Source organism: Lepidothrix coronata, unplaced genomic scaffold, assembly GCF_001604755.1.
Source record: "Lepidothrix coronata isolate B3197 unplaced genomic scaffold, Lepidothrix_coronata-1.0 Scaffold60, whole genome shotgun sequence".
NCBI classification, from domain to species: domain Eukaryota; kingdom Metazoa; phylum Chordata; class Aves; order Passeriformes; family Pipridae; genus Lepidothrix; species Lepidothrix coronata.
The window spans coordinates 767,065-785,605 of record NW_016690240.1 but is presented as its reverse complement, the minus strand read 5'-3'; the positions used below and the strand labels follow the sequence as shown (position 1 = coordinate 785,605).

The 18,541-nt window shown below is 51.2% G+C and overlaps 1 protein-coding gene and 1 long non-coding RNA gene across 2 annotated transcripts in view; one reads left to right on the top strand and one right to left on the bottom strand.

Annotated features, from left to right (window-relative positions):
- Positions 1-5,048: 5,048 nt before the first annotated feature.
- POU3F3 (POU class 3 homeobox 3) lies at positions 5,049-6,396 on the bottom strand. Its single transcript, XM_017817409.1, has one exon. It carries the CDS (start codon positions 6,394-6,396, stop codon positions 5,077-5,079), a length of 1,320 nt encoding a protein of 439 aa, XP_017672898.1. The 3' UTR covers positions 5,049-5,076.
- Positions 6,397-9,447: 3,051 nt separating this feature from the next.
- Positions 9,448-18,541, top strand: part of LOC108498545 — a 40,098-nt gene continuing 31,004 nt past the window's right edge. The window contains exon 1 of the long non-coding RNA XR_001875202.1: positions 9,448-9,793. This is a non-coding gene — a long non-coding RNA (uncharacterized LOC108498545). The remainder of the gene's footprint in view (positions 9,794-18,541) is intronic.

Genomic DNA, 18,541 nt, shown 5'->3' with positions numbered 1-18,541 from the left:
CCGCGCCACCGCGCCGCCCGCCCGCCGGCTCCCCCGGGCCGCCCGCCGCCCCGGGACGGCCCGCGGGGAGGGAGCGCAGCCGGGCACCGGCGGCCGCCCCGTCGGCGCTGCCCCGGACCGGCCTCCCACGGGTAGGGAAACGCGGTGCCAGCGTTTCCCCGCGCGTGGCGCGGCCCGGGCCCGGCCGCAGCCGCCCGGTTCGAGAGGGGTGGGGACGAGGCAGGTCCCAGCGCGGCCCCGGGGGCGAGGCCACGTGGGCACCTCCGCGGACCTGGCTGCTCCTTTGGTGTCGGGGAGGACGGGATGGGCGGCGAACCTTCCCCCGCTCGGCCTTCACCCCTTAGCTTTTTGTGTCGCCAAAGCCTCTCAACCAAAGAACTCCCTACTGCTGTGTCATTGACACTGCGGGGCCGCTCGCCCTCCTCTCCTCTCGCTCCCGCCGCCTATTGAGCGCTGCGCCCGCTCCATTGTGCCAAACTGCAACTGAAAACACCGATGGGGCAATAATCACCTCCCTGCATCTCCTCCACTTGCTCCATCCATCCCTCTCGCCACAGGCGACCAAGCTCCTCGCCGACCCTGGCTTTAGCAAAATGGGTCCCTGTCCTCAAGCGCTTGCCCCACGCCTGCCTCCGAGGCCAGGACTTGTTGCATCCCTTTTAGAGTTGTATTAGTTACTCTGGAACACGAGCAAACTAAAGTGGGGAAGAAGCTCACGCCTACAGTTTGGTCCTGCAGCCTGCCAGTTACAGAGGTAATTTTTACACTCGCTTCCAAATTGGAACGAGCATCTCTGCACCTCAGAAAGGTATCCCTGTATAAATATATAGAAGTATCGATTTTGCTGTAGCTTGAAGATGTTGATCATTTATTACAAAAATAAACGAATAAATACAACAATATATTGTTGCTTTCAACAGGATAAATATTTTACAAATATATAATTTAAAAAAACAAATTTAATTGTTAAAATTATTTAAAATAGTACACTTATTGATAAAATTATCAATAGTATATACTGCATTTCATATTAGAACCAATTATTCTCTAAACGTTCCATTTAAAACCATTCATACAAAACAAATTATGAGCATTGTAATGTGCAAACACGAGTCACTACAGTAAAGCAAAGGGTTCTGTAAAGATCACTTTCTGATAGGAACCGCTGCATTTTAAAATGAAAGTAGAGGTCTTTGCTAAATTTCGGAAAATACACAGACCAACAGCAGTGAGATGACTATTTTGAATACACCTGAAAATGATTTATTGTGTACAGACTCGACGGGGGAAGGATAGGATGTACGAAGACTGGGGCGTAGTAAAGGATCACAGAATATGAAAATGTAAACTATAAATAATCACATCTCGGAATTACCCAGTCTGAGCAAACATGACTTTGTAAAACATTTGGCTCTCCTTTAGGTAGAAAAAAAAAAGACTAAGGAAAATGATGCCGACTCCGTTACCAAGCACAGAACACTGATATTATAAATGAATACAATTACTAAATTCATTAAGAGATCTGGCGATATATAACAATATTTTCATTATTTACACATGTAACAATATAACCCTTAGCGCAAACCCTCTCATTTATTATCTACCTCTTGCTATCTCAGAGACTCACAACCCTGAAATTCCTAAATACATTCAAAGGATTCAGTTTCTCGGGGGCGGGGGAGGGGGCGGAGGGGCGGCGGGGGGTAGCGCCCATGGCTTCACTTTTTGTGCATAACAAGTCCACGGAACGGGCACATTTTGCCAGTCCCTTCGACCACACGTTACTCCTCCAGCCTAACCCCTAGCTTTTCGGAGGCAGCAACCCGCAAAGGTTGCCTTTTAATAGAAACCAGCGTGAAGCCTAACGTTAGCTCTTTGTTGCCATCCAAATCGAGTAACCAAATACCGCTCTGAAATTTAAATAGACGTTCTCCGCGGCTAATAAAATCGCTCCCCTTCGTGTGTGAAAACAGGATCCCACCTGACGTGTCGGTGGTACCCGGCCCCCGGAGGGGGGCCCGGCCGGCCCGCCTGCCCGCCAGCCCCCGCCCGACCCTTTTTCCCTACCCAGCAGCAAAATCAGCCAGCAGCTTCTGCTAAAACGAACAAAAGAAAGAGCGTCCTTTACCCTTTCGGGTTCTCTTTCCCTTTGTTGGTTTGGCTTCTCCCCATCCCGCTTTTTTTCCTCCGTGTCAGTAGGGCCTTTTGGATTTCACAAATCAAACCGACGGTGATATTTACTACGAGCTGGTGTTAAAATAATGCATCCCGGTGCCCGGCTCTCAGGTTGGCTTTGATTTATGGAGTGACACAAGGCCTATCTGAAAGGAAGAAATGCTTGTTGTTCCTGCAGCAGTTTTCTGGGGGTTTAACCCCTGCCTCAACAGCACTCGGGAGAAGCAAGGCGAGGGAGGGGGTGCGGAGGAGGGGAGGAAGAGGAAGGTGAGGAAGGAGCCCAGGGGCGAGCTGGATCATAAAAGAAAACCTTATTCTCCAGCAGACTATCAGTGGGGGCAGGTAGATGCATTAGATGCAGCTCTCTACTTCCCATAACCTCCCCGCTGCAAAATGAAGAGAGTTGAGACGGTCATTCACTTGTCTCTATATTGCAATAAATTATAGTGGATAAGTATGAGAGGTCAGCTAGTGCATCTATTGGCATCTCCAACATTACTGACACGCGTGTGTTTGCAAAGATGGCATGGCAGCGCTATGGCAGAGTGGAGGAGAAAACTAGGCTACACCACTTCACACCCCATAGAAAAACCCTAAAACAACAACAACAGCCACAGCAACAGCAACAACAGAAATGGTGAACTAGGCAGACAGCACGTAGGATGTTGAAAGTATTATTCTATATATTCAGTCAGAAAAAAAAATGAACGTACCTTTTCCTTAAATTATAAAGATAAATTAAATACAAATATTAATACATACATAAAATGCATAAAAATAAATTATAGCTTAGCCCCCCTTGCCCTTCTTTGCCCCCCCAAGCCTCAGTTTGGAAAACGAGGAAACTAGACTGAACTTTTGGAAACATCCCTCTCAGCACCGGCCACGCGGGACCAGAGGACACGCTCAGGTATCACCCGCGCCCAAGTGCCAGCCTAAACTGAGCCGACACAGCCCTTTGTGGGAGAAGGTGGCCTTTGGTGATCTCTAGTCTCGCCGTCCTTCCCGGTGACACAGGGTCCCCGGGTTGATGGAAGGGGCCGCGGACACGGGCTCGGAGGAGGGGCGGGCAGGGAGTGAGCCCCGCGCCGGGCCGGCAGCGGCAGGGGTGCGATGGGGGCACTGCCGGCGAGCACAGGGCCGTGCGACCGGCAGATCGGACCCTCGGTATTTCTCTCCCTTCAGCAGTATATCCCTTCAGAGAACCTTTTTTTTTTTGACATGTTTATGCATCAGACACAGACTATTTCATTCTAACAAATTTATTTTCTCAATCAGCTCTTACGGAATCACTACTCAAATTAAATTACAATCAAATTATCACATCAAAAGATACCCTTATTACCTAACAACTGTCCATATTTTCAATTCATTTTGATTTGTGCTCGTCTGAAAAAAACACGTAATACAAGATCTGGGGAAAAAATAAATTACCGTTTTGCAGCAGTTCATAGGTATTCTGAATAAAATATTAAAAGAAGTCATTTAATGAAAATATAAAGCAAATTTTTTTTTTAGATCAACAACGGATCTAACAATTCTATATTGCCGTCTTTTTGAAAAGTCTGTTTATTAAAACCTACCAAAAACACTGCTTGGAAATGGCAGTATTATATAATCACATCCACAGCACCCATTCAATCAAAGTTGGCAACGGATTTAGGAGAGGAGAAGTTCAGATAAGTGCAGCTGCAGATGCTCAGTCCTTCTAAATCCCTTTATCTGAATCAGTCCAGAAATAAAAAATAAAAATATTAATAAAAAAAATATTAGCAGTGGATTTTTTTTTTATGACTCTTCCATGATGATTGGCAGCCGTCAGGAATAGGACTTTGACAGCCCTAAATTATTTCCCTTTCTCTCGCTGGTTCCCTTAATTCATGCAAAGTCCTTCTACAGAGCTCGAACTTTAGGTACCAACAACATCTCCTTCTCCCACACTCCCCCCGGCGTCTGTCCCTCCCACCTTTCTCCTCAGGGTCAGTTTTATCGGCGTGCGGGCATTTATTTCCATATTTTTGTTCTATAGCTATACCTATATATATAGATAAATATATATATATGTATTTGCTTCCCTATTCAGCCTGCTTGTTTTCAGTGCTGTGTGCATATTTTTTCTTCCTGGAAAAAGTGGCCCGTTTCATTTTGCAGAACATATAGATATATAGATATATATGTTTTCAGAGTGGATGTCTGCCTTGCACCAAAATTCTACGGTTTGGCCAAAAAAAATAGGGCGCTGGAATGCAGCAGACACCCTCTGATTAACCAGATTATTTTGCTTCTGCTTCCCTTTTTTGGATTGCTCCCATTGAAAAAAAAAATAAAAAAAGAGGGAGAGAGAAAGGAGAAAAAAAGTTTCCGTGATTCATAGAAGAGAGCCCTTTTGGGGATAGGGGGAAGAGTGCTAGGAGGGAGGGGGAGGAGGGGAGAGAAGAGGTGCAGACAGTGGTGGTCCTTGCTGCGAGAGGGGTATAATTTGGAGAAAAAATAAAAACAAAATAAAATTAAAAAAAAATCCCAAGCCCACCCACTCAAGCCCTCTTCCCACAACCAACCAACCCCTCGGCACATCTGCAGTTTTGGTGCATTACGCATCTCCACCCCGTTTTCCCAACACGGTCTAAACGCTCTCGCTCGGATCGACCTTCTCCACCGCTCCCTATTGGTATCGATCTTATATATATATAGATGCACGCATATATCCATATATATATAAACACAAGCAGTCTGAACGAGCCTGGATCGTGTGTGTATGTGTGCGCGCATGTGTGTATGTGTGTCTGTGTGAGCGTGCGGCTGTGCGCGGCGGTGCCGGTGCCGGTGGCGGTGCCGGCGGCGGTGCCCGGCCCGGCCCGGCCCGCGCTGCCCCCGCGCTCCCCGGCCCGCCCGCGGTGCCCCTCACTGCACGCTGGTCTGCAGTCCGTGGTGAGGGGGCGGCGTGTCGGAGTTGACGGTGCCGACCTGGGAGTAGACATCGTCGGGGGTCTGCTGCTGGATCCCCGGGGGGGTCATCCGTTTCTCTTTCTGCCTCCGATTGCAAAACCAAACCCTGACCACCTCCTTCTCCAGCTGCAGGCTGTCCGCTAGGTTCGTAATCTCCTGGGCAGAGGGCTTGGGGCATTTCAGAAAGTGGCTCTCCAAGGCCCCCTTGACACTCACCTCGATGGAGGTCCGCTTCTTCCTCTTCCTGCCCTGGGCGGCGATCTTGTCGATGCTGGTGGGGCTGCCAGTGGAGGAGTCGGCTTCCTCCAGCCACTTGTTCAACAAAGGCTTCAGCTTGCACATGTTCTTGAAGCTGAGCTGCAGGGCCTCGAAGCGGCAGATGGTGGTCTGCGAGAAGACGTTGCCGTAGAGGGTGCCCAGCGCCAGCCCCACATCGGCCTGGGTGAAGCCCAGTTTAATCCGCCGCTGCTTGAACTGCTTGGCGAACTGCTCCAGGTCGTCGGAGGTCGGCGTGTCCTCGTCTGAGTGCGGGTCGTGGCTGTTGACACCGCCGTGGTGCGGCGGGTGGTGCCCGGGGTGCTGGTGGTGGTGGTGGTGGTGATGCCCGGGGTGCTCGCCCAGCTCCGGCGTCTCGCCGCGCACCAGCCCCGGGTGCACCAGGCTCTGCCCGCCGGGGGGGGGACTCAACATGCCGTTCACCGTGAAGCCCCCGGGCTGCGAGTAGAGGAGCGACTGCTGCTGCTGCTGCCCGCCGGCCATGGAGGGCAGGTGGGCGGCCGCCGCCGCCCCCCAGGCCGCCGGGTGCCCCTGGTGCGGGGGGCCCAGGTGGGGCGGCCGGTGGTGCAGCGCCGCGCCCGAGTGCAGATCGTCGCGCCCGCCGCTGCCCTTGACGTCGGGCGGCGGCGGCGGCTGCTGGGGGCTGCCCGTCATGCCCACGGGGCTGCCGGACCAGGGCGAGCCCGCTTCGGCGGCGGCGGCGGCGGCGGCGGCGGCGGCGGCGGCAGCGTGGGGCAGGGCTGTCACCCACTGGTGGGCATGGCTCAGCATATGGCCGCCGTTGCTGGCGGCCATGGCGCCCGGCATGAAGTCGCTCTGGACCATCTTGGCCGCCGGGTCGCCGCGGTAGCCGCCCGCCACCGAGGTGACGGCCACGCTCCCCGGCTGCATGCCGCCGCCGCCGCCGCCGCCGCCGCCGCCCGAGTCCGCGTGGACGATGGAGCCGGCCGCCAGGATGCCGTTGCCGGGAAGGTAGGGGTTAGAGGTGGCCGCGGCCATCCCGCGCCCGCTGCCCGCCGCTCTCCCCCGCCGCGCCGCAGCCGCCGCTGCGCCGCCGCCGCCGGCTGCCGGGCGCCCGGCGAGAGCGCCCTTGCCCCGCGCTGCCGGGGCCGCTGCCGGGGCCGCCGCCCGCGCCGCCGCCGCCGCCGCCGCCTTCCCAGCCTCGCCGGGGCGCCGGGGCGCGGGGTTCACCTGCTAGCGCTCCGCGGCGCGCTCTCCTCCGCTCGTCCGCCGGCCGTCCTGCCTCCGCTCCGCGGCGCGCTCGTTGCGGTCGCCGGCTCTCGCTTCGCCTTTTATATTTTTTTAAGCCTTTCTTTTTTTTTTTTTCCAAAAAAAGAGAAATATTTAGCTGTATATATATTTTTCCTCCGCCTTCTTCTCGCCCGGGGTTGCTGCTTGGAGGGAGGAAACCAAACAAAGGCTAAAAAGCGAAAAAGGGGGGGGGGGAATCAAAAAGCCCCCGTGCCTTCTCCCCTCCGCTCCCCTAGGAGTACATCTCCTCCTCTCAGCCTTCCCCTCTCAGAGAGAAACTTTTCCTTTTCTTCTTCCTTTAAGGCTTTGTGTGTGGGTATATTTTCCTTTTTTTCTGCCTCTCTCTGTCTTTCTCTCCTCGGTTCCTCGATCTCCTTTTGCTCTTTTATTTGCAAGTTTTGTTGGTGTCCTAAGAAAACTTCCTGTGATGATGATGGTGGTGATGGTGGTGATGATGCATTTCTCAAAGTTGTGCTGTTGCTGGAGCACTTTGTCCCCTTTGAAACAAGAGTCCTGCCGGAGCCTTCTTGCTAGAGTCACGCTCTGGATAAGACATTTTTTTTCTCTCTACCTTTCCTTTAGGCGGTCGGAAAAAAAAAGAAAAAAAAAAGAAGTAAAAAAGATTTTTAAAAAGTTGAAATTTCTCGTTACCTCGCGAATTGTTTCTTTCCCTCTCCCGCTCGCTCTCTCGCTTGGTTTGTTGTCTTTTTTTTTTTTTTTTTTTTTTTTGGTGTTTGTTTTGCTTTTTATTTTAATTCCAGCAGTTGGTCGAGGGAGGAGGCGGAGGAGGAGCGCCTTGGTGGAGAGGTGTGTGTATGTGTGTGTGCATATATGGTATCCTTTATACACTAACTCCAGCGGGGAAGTTGGCTGCCGGGCTGGCAGCGCGTACTGGCGGTGCCGGAGTCCCGCCGCTCGCCTCTCCCCGCCTCCCTCTCCCGGGCCGTGCCCGCGCCCGCGCCCTCCCTCCTCCCGTCCGTGCGTGCGTCCCTCCCTCCCGTCGCCCGCGCCGCCACCGCCCGGCCCTGCCGCGAGGAAGCGGCCGCGCCGCCCCCGCCGATTGGCTGCGCGCCCCGTGACGGACAGCCCGCGCCGGCCGCGCGGCCCCCCTTCCGGCCGTTCCGATTGGCTGCCTTTTAATTTAGGCAAAGCGGTGTCGGAGATGGAAGTTGCCCCCCTCTTCCCTCCATCCTTCCTCCCTTCTCCCCTTCCTTCTTCCTCCTCCCTCCCTCCCTCCTCCCTCCGCCTTTTAACTCTTCCTGCCCGGCGGACACACACACCTCGGAGCTCTCCCGCCGTCGCCTCTCGGGCAGGGGCGAGAGCGGGCGGTAATAACAACAGTAATAACGACAATAATAACGACGCCGGAGCCGGGCGGGGGTCGGAAGGGCGTTTGTGTGGAGGTGCCGCTGCCGTGCACACCCACCCGCCTCCCCCGCCGGCAGTGCCCGCACCGGCGCTCAGAGCTGCCCCTCCCCGGTGCTCGGCCCCGCAGGCGCCCGCCCCCCGCCCGCTCCCTCCTCCCTTTGTCCGCCCCCGCACCCCAGGGTGCGCCCCGAACCCCGGCAGCCCGCCCGCAGCCGTCATGCTGGGAGGCCGGCCCGGCAGCCCCGGCGAAGGGCCGCCCCGTCGGCGGGGGAGGTGACGAGGGGAGCCCCGGCCGGGCTTGCCCTGCGCGCCGCGGTCTACTCGAAGGGAACCAGCCCCGCGGCATGAAACGCTGTATTATTTCTCGTCCAACGGAAAGAGTTAAGGGGGGCGGGGGAAGGCGGGGGGCGCGGGGGAGAGATGCGACCGAGCGGAAACGCTGCGCGCAGGCAACCTCAGTGAACCACAGAAAAAGAGAAAGTGGCAACAAAAACAAGGGCAAATTGAACGCTCCTCGGGGACTGCCGGTGCAATAACAGCGCTCGGACACGGAGGGGACACGGCGCTGCCAGTGACCGCCGCGCCGCGCCGTCCCATGCGCGCTCCCCGGGTGGCGGGGACTCGAGCGAGGGAAACGCGCGCGGTGCGGGCATGGGAATGGGCAACGTCGCCCCCCGCCCGGCCCTGCCCGCCTCGCTCCCCTCCTCCGCACGCCCGGGGGGCGGTGAGTTGCGTCCCGCTGGCAGCGCCCTCCGCGCCGCCCCGCTCCCGCCGCGCTCGGCAGCCGGTGCTCGGGGCTCCCTCCAGCCCTCGGCTGGCACGGCACGAAATATCATGGTAGGTCGGGTTAGAAAAAACATTCAAGTGAAGCGTGCGCATCTGAAGGGCGCTGGTATCTAAACACCAAACATAATTATTTTATATATGCATATATATACACACACACATATATATATATATATGTATGTATATATATTTGTTCCCATGCGTCCTCCCAAGGTTTCTTTTTTATATATAAAAGATCCAACACAGATTTCATTGAATAAATCTGAGATCTCCAGGTGCAGACGTTTGAATAGTCAGTGCCAGAACCCCATGTTTTCCTTTCCAGCCGATTTTGCTTGGATCAGGCTCAAAAACCGAGTGAGTCTCGTGGTTTTGTTTACACTGAATGGGGAGGATAGGAACGGTGCCATGGGGCCGTCTTTCATTAATATACAGTGAGGATTTTGTCTAAATTACTGCTATGAATTTCACAGTACACGCTTTCAAAAGCCGTCTCAGGTGGCCTGATGAAACGTGATAGCGCCTCTGCAAACAGATCTACTTTCTTAATAAAAAAGGAAGGTGGGGGGGTGGAGAAATCCCCTCAAAATAAAAAAAATTGTACACCTTCATAACAGCTACAACAAAAAATAAAGCTTGAAATGGAGTAATGTCGTTTATTTAAAAAAAATATCCCAACAAAAAACAAACAACCAACTTCGTTCCCCAACTCTTCCCACCCCCTCCCTTGCAGAGTGAGATTGTTTTGTCTGGAAAAAAATCCAAAGTATAACAAGGGGAGAACAGTTAGTGCTGATTTTCATTTGCATAAATTTTCATATATTTTGGTGAAAATAATAGACTAGTGGAGAGCGGGGCTTAGTGGAGTCAGTGCAAAGGAAAATCTTAACATGGATCGTTTCGCTGGAGTTGAGAACATGCTTTTTTCCCCCTGTCACCTTATTAAAATCAAAAATTAAAAAAAATTCTCTAAATCCTGGAAGTATGATCGGTAAGTGTTTTACGTTTTTTTTATCTACTTTTGTTTGCTTTAAAGTCTTCTGGATATATATTTTCAAAAGCTTAGGACAAGACAGGGAAACCTATGGCAACTGCCTGGAAGGAAACAGACTGGAAAAAAAAGGGAAAGGGAAAGGAAAACAAAAATCCCAACAGCAACAAAAAGCACCTTAGTGAAATATTACATAAAAAGCATGGATTCATTCCAAAGCTCAAGGCAGCAAAGCAATTCTTCAGCACTGGAAAGTCTTTCTGGTTACTACTTCACTTTTCTGGGCACTGTTAATTATTGTAACACCAGGACTCGGGGAGGCGAGTGGGGGTGAGGGGGCGGCGAGGAAAGCTCTCGAAAATATTACAGATTTGTAAAGGGGAGCCGAGGCAGAGATGCAGGCTGTTTTCAAACGCTGGTTCGTGGGGGGGCGGGGGGGGCTCGCCCGGCGAGCGGGGAGGGGGCTCGGCCGGTGCGGCGGGCGGGAGAGGGGCCGGGGCCGGGCCAGGGCGCGGGGGACCCGAGCACCTGCCGGCGCAGGGACGGGTGCGGGGGGAGACAGGGGAAGGTGCGGAGCGGCGGTGCACGCAGAGGGTTAATGTTGTAACTAGGGAACAGACGGTTAAGCACAACATCTAGAGCTCTGTAGTGAAAGTCCATCAGAAAGAGTATAATCAATCAAAACTAACCAGGACATCCCTTCATTTTATTCTCCAAGGAGATTGGGGCTGGAGGATTACAGACCAGATTTCACTTTGTTTCTCTCTCCTGACCGTCTTGCCTGTCTCTCTGCTTTCCCCGAATCCCGTCCAATGGAGAGGTGTAGTCTAATGATCTGAAACTCTTTTATAGCGTTTAGGTCAGTGTGATAAATAATGTGATAAATAATGTAGGATTAAATTAATAGGCCAGATACTGCTCCTGAAAACTTTATCGAGGCTTAAATATCCCAATATGTGACTTTAATTATTTTAATTTTACTGTGTTATTTGCATATTTTTTTCCTTCCCCCCTCTGTTGCTGCTCTTTTGGACACACAATAGCTGGTGATCATTGTAATTTCCTAGAATTAGTTACTTCTTTGGAAACGGTCGATAGCCAAATCAATAAAATGGCTTGTAAAACTAGGGAGGTATAGGTTTCAGTTTGGGAGGGGGAGGAAGAATCGCTCATTTTCCACTTCTTGTTGACGTGCCCAGCGTCTCTTTTGACTGGGGTTAACTCTGTGTGCTCCATCGGAACAGATGCCGTATAGAGCTGCTCCCTCAAGATCATTTGTTTCCTTGATGGGGGAACATTTCTGAGCAGAACATATTGGTTGCCATAGAGAAAGAAATAAAAGGAAGAACACTAGTCACATTAAGCTATATGTTTGTGCACTGGGCTTTAGATAAAAGGACCCCAGTTCAAGCCAGAGAGAACGGGGCCAAACCAGAGCTTCTTAGCTTCACTAAAACTAGCTTTATTTTGTTTTGGACTTTTACGGTTGAAACATGTAGGCTAATTTTATTGGCTGTAGTTAATTTTATACGATTCGGCTTGTGAGCAAAATCAACTTCGGCCGAGCTCCGCCGGGCGCCGGCCGCCCGCCAGGGGGCGTCCTGCAGCGCCGCCGCCCGTCGGGCCCGTCCCGGCTCCTCACGGGCACCCCCGGGCACCCCCGGTCCCTGCGCTCACCCCCGGGCACCCCCGGTCCCTGCGCTCACCCCCGGGCTTCCCCGAGCCCCACAGTCCGGCACAGCCCCGCCGCCGGGACACCCCGTCCAGGGGAGACAGCCCCAGAACTCCCGAGACCGACGAGGCGGCGCGCAGGGGGAGAGGAGCGGGGAGCCGCGGATCCAGAGCCCACCCCGAAAGTGTCCCCGTCGGTTGCGGTACCTCCGACGGACTCGGGGCCTGTGAGGGAGGGAGAGCGGTAATTAAACACAGGCACGGGCACGCGGCTCGGGGCAACCTGGGGTGCCACACTTTTTTTTTTTTTTCCTGTCCGAATAAGGCGCTTAAACCTCTGGAGATGCAATAAAACTACTTTTTTTTTTTTAACATAATTTAATATTTAATCGCCGCATTAAACCTGGAAAAGTGGCTTCTTTTTTTTTTTTTTTTTTTTTTTTTTTTTTTTTTTTTCTTTTCCCTTTTTTCTCCTCCCCTCCTCAAGCTGGCCACTCCTCCCCCCCCGCATCCCTTCCTGACTTATCTGTCTGCGGGAGCCAGCGGCAGAGGCGGTGCCGGACTCCTCCCGCCCTGCTCGCACACCGGGCACAAGTTGTCGCCGTCCGGGACACTCGCAGACGTGATCCTCAACTAAAAACAACAGAATCCACGGCGACCACAGCTTAGCTCTACACAGCTTGGCTCCCTTCCCGAGCACGTGTACTCTCAGCCCTGTGCCCCTTTTCTCCGCTTTCCTCCCCAAGTGGTTGCAAGAAAGGATGGAAGTGATAAATTTAAGGGAGGTTTTTTTTTTTTTTTTTTTTTTTTTGTAGTATTCCTGCTTGTACACGTCTGTTTCTCACTCCCGTCCGCCGGCAGGATGCTGGGCAGGGGCAGATCTGCGTGGCTGCAGCATCCTTTAACGCACCTGCAAGGGGAATGTCCCAGGCAGCCCCCAGACGGGGAGGGGGGAACTGCTGCTACGGGGTGGGGGGTTTGAAGCCACTTTGTTTCCCCGCGCTGGAGCCCCAGCAGTTTCCGTGCGACTGGGAAAGTTTTATTCCTTGCCTCCATGAAGAAAAGACCAATTGGAACCCTGGAAATCGCACAGCCCATAAATATGATAGAACCTGGCAAGATGATCTGCCCGCCTAAAAACCTAACACAAAAAAAAAAAAAAAAAAAAGAAAAGAGAGAGAGAGACACAAAAGTAATCAAAGAGATAAAACGACCCACAAGAAATTACACTTTTCATTTAAAATGTTCGTGGGTCTTCATTTGGAAAACGGAGTCAAGTCTCCGTGTGTAGAGACTTTGAGGGAAAAGGGTTGAAATATTTACATGAACAAAACTTTCCACCTACCGCGTTTGGCGCAGTAAGCACTAGCAATATTCCAGACTAGTAAAATACATTCCGGAGTGTAGTTCTCTTCAGAAACGTAGTGGCTTGCTTGAGATTTGCCGTAGTTTAGCGAACATTTCTCTCGCCTCTGAAGGGTTTTGGAGTTGAAAGCTCAGCATCCCGGGGTCGGGATTGAGCGGATTTCCCTCCAGCTTTCCTCTGTCCCCCCTCCCCCCAACCCTCCAAGCGTAACCTGCGTTATATTTTAAACAAAACAGGAGTTAGCAGCTCGGCTGTTCTGCTGTATGCTCGCACTAGTTAGCAGCGGCAGCAGCCTGCGAGATACTGCAAGCGAAGTGAAAAACTAACGCTTAAACGAGCAACAAGTTAATTCGGTAAAACTTAAACTTTGCTGGCTGCCTTCGGAAGAGTCTGGTCCGGCCAAGATTGTTGGCTCCACGCTTGCAACGGCACCCCAGTTGTTTCATGGCTAGGCTTCGCGAACATTTTTTTCACATCCTTCTTTTAATAAATGCCTATTTGTCCGAATGGACGCCTTTGGAAAGTGGATGTAGACGCAATACTGTCTTAGAGGTAGGGAAATGAAAGTGTTTACCGTATTTAGTATTCATTTACTTATAGTGGGAAATGATTAGGTATGTACTAATATAACCGTGGAGACCAACTGCCTAATTAGCATTTACAAATTAAAATGTTAAACATAAAGACATATTCCGTATACAGTCTGCTATATGTAAAACACATTCGTGCATAATACGGCAGTCAGCTGCAAACGTGAAGTTGACTGGCTTCCAGACATGTAGCGTTCTTGGCTAATGTGAGCTGCTCTGGGTTTTTCAAGCTTACCCACGCTGTAGTTCATAGTTCTTATGACCACCTTGATAGCTGCACTAGGGATATTACACTAACCAATCTGAAGAAAATAGGAAAATACATAGATTACTTTTAAAGTCTGACGATAACAACGATAAACACAATAGGCAGGCAGATCATTTATCCATACCTTTTATTCTGAAGGCTTCACTCGGAACCTTATTTATTGTTTTGAGCATAACAAAGCATTTCGGGTTCTGTAATAAATTAGAACAATAATACAGAACTGCACATGCAAAGCAAGATAGCTTTTAAAACAGGAGTCCTTTCTTTCCCAGCTGCATAATTTTGATATTACCCAATGTGTCGTGCTCAGGGTTCACCTCACACAGACTGTAATGAGAGTTGCCAAATGAATGGAACAATCTATCTGTTGACTTGAGCTCAACGTAGACATATTACATATGATGGAAACCTAATGCTCCCACCGATGTTAAAATCAGGGGGATATATAGTTCCAATCCAGACCCTTGAACATGTAGATTTTTATTTATCAGAATAACTGTGCATGTAGCGACATAAAAAGGGGATTTACAAGTTTGAGTCTTTTAAAAGAGACTGTGAAAACCTTAGCCCTGCTTTTATTAGACATGATATCATTCCGATTTGCGTGCTTGCCATCTCAATGGCTTTTCACATGTAAAAAAAAAAAAAGATCCATATGCATTACATAGATTTTCTTTTACGCACATAAGGACTGGCAGTCTCTTAGTGGATAAGAGGGTGAATAATTGTGATACACCAGAAAACAGTTCGTGCAGTTTGGCAGCTCTGGTTATTATTATTAGATTTTTTGACATTTGAACTTGTCTATTGTCTAAGGAGCTCAGTGCAGATTGCAGTAGGTCAACCTTAAGGCTGCTCTTTTTGGCATTGCACACAAACATGCACACGCTGTCTGTTCTCCTTGTGTGAATGCAGCAGCTACAGTTTTATCGTGCCTTTTTTTTTTTAATGCACATCTATTTATATTTATCTAATCCGCTTGGGGTTTTCACGGTCGTGTGATTAGTTTGTACGTGCCTTCATTTTACACCCATTCCTCCAATCTATATATTTGCCTGATGTTGGATACTTTTAAGTACTTTACAGCAGCATAATTCCAGCATCCCGACGTTTGATAAAAGGGACTTCAGTAGCCCTGGGATTAAATGACGTATTTCCCTGCAGCTTCGCTCAACTCCATCATGACTCCTACAGTCAAAAGTTAACGTTATTCATCATCTCCTTGCATTTATTTCCTCCTCCCCTCTCTAAATTCAGCCCCACCATCCTACTTTTGAAACGGTTTCTTGCCGCCTGCTAGGAGCTGGCTGGGGGTGGGGGGAGAGGGGGGAGAAGTGTGGGAGGCGGAGGCTGGGACCCGAAAGCCCCGGCGGGGAGCCTGCCGCCACTTTGCGTCCCCGGGGGCGGCTCCCACTCCACCGGCCTTTCCGCGGTCGCGGAGCGGGCCGCGGCCACGCGAGGTTCCGGAAAACGCCCTCCCAGGCGGGGCGACGGGAAAGAAGGATGCGTCAAAGAAGGAAAATGCGAAATAGGGATGAATCACCCCAGGGTGGTATGGAGAAGGGAAGCGGGTAAACTGTATCAAACCCGGTAGGAGAGTCAGTTTGCACTGGGAAAATCTAGAGATTGTGTCTAAATAACTTTTCCCTGGAGTAATTTGCACCTCTTGGTCTTTCTTCTCTCGTTTGGTTAGTGCTGTTTTCTCATCCGCCAGGGTGAAGGCACTCAGGCCGAACAACAGTCCATCTCTTCTTCTAGCAGTCTGTCATTTAAAAATGTATCTATATGCATGTATAAGTGTGCAGATATATAGGTATACTTACATCCAGGCGTGTACAGAAGCATATGCATCTGGATTTGTTCCTCTCTTCACTCCCCTTTTCCCTCCTTAACAAGCGCCTGATAACGCATTTAAGGCTTGTTATTTGAACTCTCAGATCAGCATGCAGAAATGTAATTGCAACGTTTTTCATCAGAAAGAAAAGAAGGAGGAAAGGGGGAGGAATTCCCCCCCAGCCCCTCACACCCTCACACACAGACATCCAGTGCTCGGTAATCGCTGAGTCATCGTATTGGGGGTCAGTGGGTAAACATGAAGGAGAGAGAGAGCAGCAGCTTATTAAAAACCTCGGCACAAACCTCATCCCTCCTCATCTCCAGCCTGGAGATCCCTCCCCTCCTTCTTCCCCTGGATTTATTAATCCGGACTTGGAATAAAGTGGTCGAAGTGCGACCAGAGCCTTTTTGAGGCTGGATGTCCTCCTCAGGTGCAGTGTGACCCGCTTTGTTCCAGAGGGGTGGAGGGAAGAAATTCAACATTAAACTGCTATTTGGACTGTCGATGATGTGCGTCGTTTTGTGGGGGAGAGGGGGAAGGAGGAAAGGGGGAAACACTGGCCAGTTCACTTAAGGATGCAAAGAAAGGAAGAGCTTTCTCCAGGGCTGGACTCTGATCTGTGCATGTTTATTCCTGTTTAAACGCTATTGTTCCTGTCAGCCTTTGACATAAACAGAAGGGGGGGGGGGCGTTGAGGGGGGTGACTGGAACAAAGCTGCTCAAACCCCAGCAACCCTCAAAGGTAGAGGAATACTTTCTTTTCTTCTCTTTAAAAATATATGACCACACTTTGTGTTTGAGGTCGTTTTCTGGGTCCCCCCACTCTCCCCGTGAACTGGGCAGAGTGTCTGGCAGTGATTCACTTACCAGGGCCCGTTTAGACAGGCACATGTCCCCCCAGGTGGGTGCCAGGGAGCCTTACAAGGACAGCTTCTTGGGTCCATGGGCTGCCAGCGGTTTGAAGGAGTAGACTTAAAATCGGTTTGCAGCAAGGCCTGCAGTGGGAAACAAAGAGGCAGAAATGTTGGGAGCCTGAGGAGAGCCTGAAATACAGAGAAACATTGAGCTTCCCAGAGATGTTTCAGCTTCTCAGTGGGGGACAGAGCAGGATCCTTTTTGGGCTGCCTCTGTGCATTTGAGGGCTGGACTGTACAGCCCACACTGAATCAGAGGCATTGTGTGTAAATAAATAAGTGCACATTGTTTTGAGATGCTGCTATTGTATTTGGGGCTGGGGGGAGGAGAGGGTAATATTTTGTGTGTGTGTATGCGTGCTGGCCTGTGCGCTTTCAAAAGGTGAGTGCAAATTGCAATAGTTGCTGCTCTGTTTTTGTTTGTCAAACAGGGCCCATCTCTTGGGAGAGGGGCATGTGGCGGATCCCAGCCCAGGATTACATTAATCAAAGCATTATTTCCCCAGGGATGTGCAGCACAAATGATAGTAAATCCTAATAAAATTGGATCGCTGAGAAATTGAACGCTTAAAGTAATCTGCTCTGCCTGATAAAAACTTCAAATTTATAAGATATGCATCCCCACCTCCAAACACCTTAGGTATCATCACTATGTGTGTATTATACGTCTATCTGTAGGAGAGAAATCACTGCTCAGTTTAGCAGGCCCATCACTATTGAATATATACATAGATATAAATGTGTGTATATGTGCATACACACATATATTGCACACACACACACAAAGTGATAAAATAAGCTAAAATCTATATGCACATAACAATGATGAATATGGCTAATATTTTAAGGACTTTGCATGCAACACCTTTTCTGTGGCAGGCGTTGTAAAAGGCTTGGACAACAATACACATAGTTGTGTACCAGCACTGTAATCTTGCCTGGGGACTCAGGTCTCTCTTGCTTTTTACCGATGCTCACCATGGGCCTCCATGATGGCACCTGTAATCTCAGCCCACCAAGAGCAGCTTTGCTTTTTAAATATGAGACCACAGGAGAGGTAGGGAAAGAAGTTTAAAAAAATAAAATAAGTGAACATGAGCACTTGAAGCCTTTGAGGGGATGAGCTTCAGAAGGAAATTGCCTTGGACCAGGTGGGCATAGTTGAAGGAAGGAAAGGTGTTCCCAGGCTAGTTATTTTGCCTCAGACATGCAGCATGCTGCACGCACAGTCTCTCAGTGCAGGGCTAGACCACCACCTCCTCTGCCCCTTGGCATGGGCCAGCAGAGGCCAGGGGATCTGCTGGCCATTCACGAGCTTCAGACCCCGAGTCTCAGCTATTTCCTTTCTGCAGAAGGAAAGTTTATTTATAATTGCAGCCATAGGACATGACAATAGGCTGAAAGAGACCCACTGTCCAGCAGGAAAAAAAAAAAAAGGCTTCCTCCCCCCCCTTCCCGCTTAAAGACTGCTGTGCTTCCAAATGTGAAAGGGGCAGAAGGCATTTCCACTCACCCAGCTGAAACTCTTTGAAAGGCTGTGAGCCTCCCCGACGTTATAAATGCTGATCATTCCTCCTACCCCCGCCGTCCCGGGACCCGTTACCCCCGCGGGAGTCGGCTTTGCTGCGGGCCCCCATTCGGGGCAGATCCTGCCCGCTGCCCTGCGGCCGACATGTCCCGTACGCCTCTCTCTGTTCCTGTCTTTTCTGACATCGCTAGGCAGACCGAAGGCGACTTAGCCCTTCCCCTAGCGTGGGGCTTTCCCGCCCCGGGGGCTTGCAGAGAAGGGCGGGCGGAGGTGGCCCCGACCCCGCAGCGCCCCGCACCCTGCCCCGGCCTGCCGGTGTCTTTCCCCACTGTCTGTAGACAGGCAGGCGGCGAGGGTGAGCTGAGCCCTCTCCCAGCCCCGAAATGACGCAGCCCCTGCTCCAGCATCGTCGCCCGTTTGGGCTGGCTCCATTTCAGGAGCTCCGTCTCCCCCCACCCCCTTCTTACCAGTCTTCCTCCTTCCTCCTCCTCCTCGCCTCACCGTCACTCTCAACCAACACTCCCCCCCCCCCCCCCCCCCCGCCCCAAACTCCTTCCTAAGGACCGTGGGATGC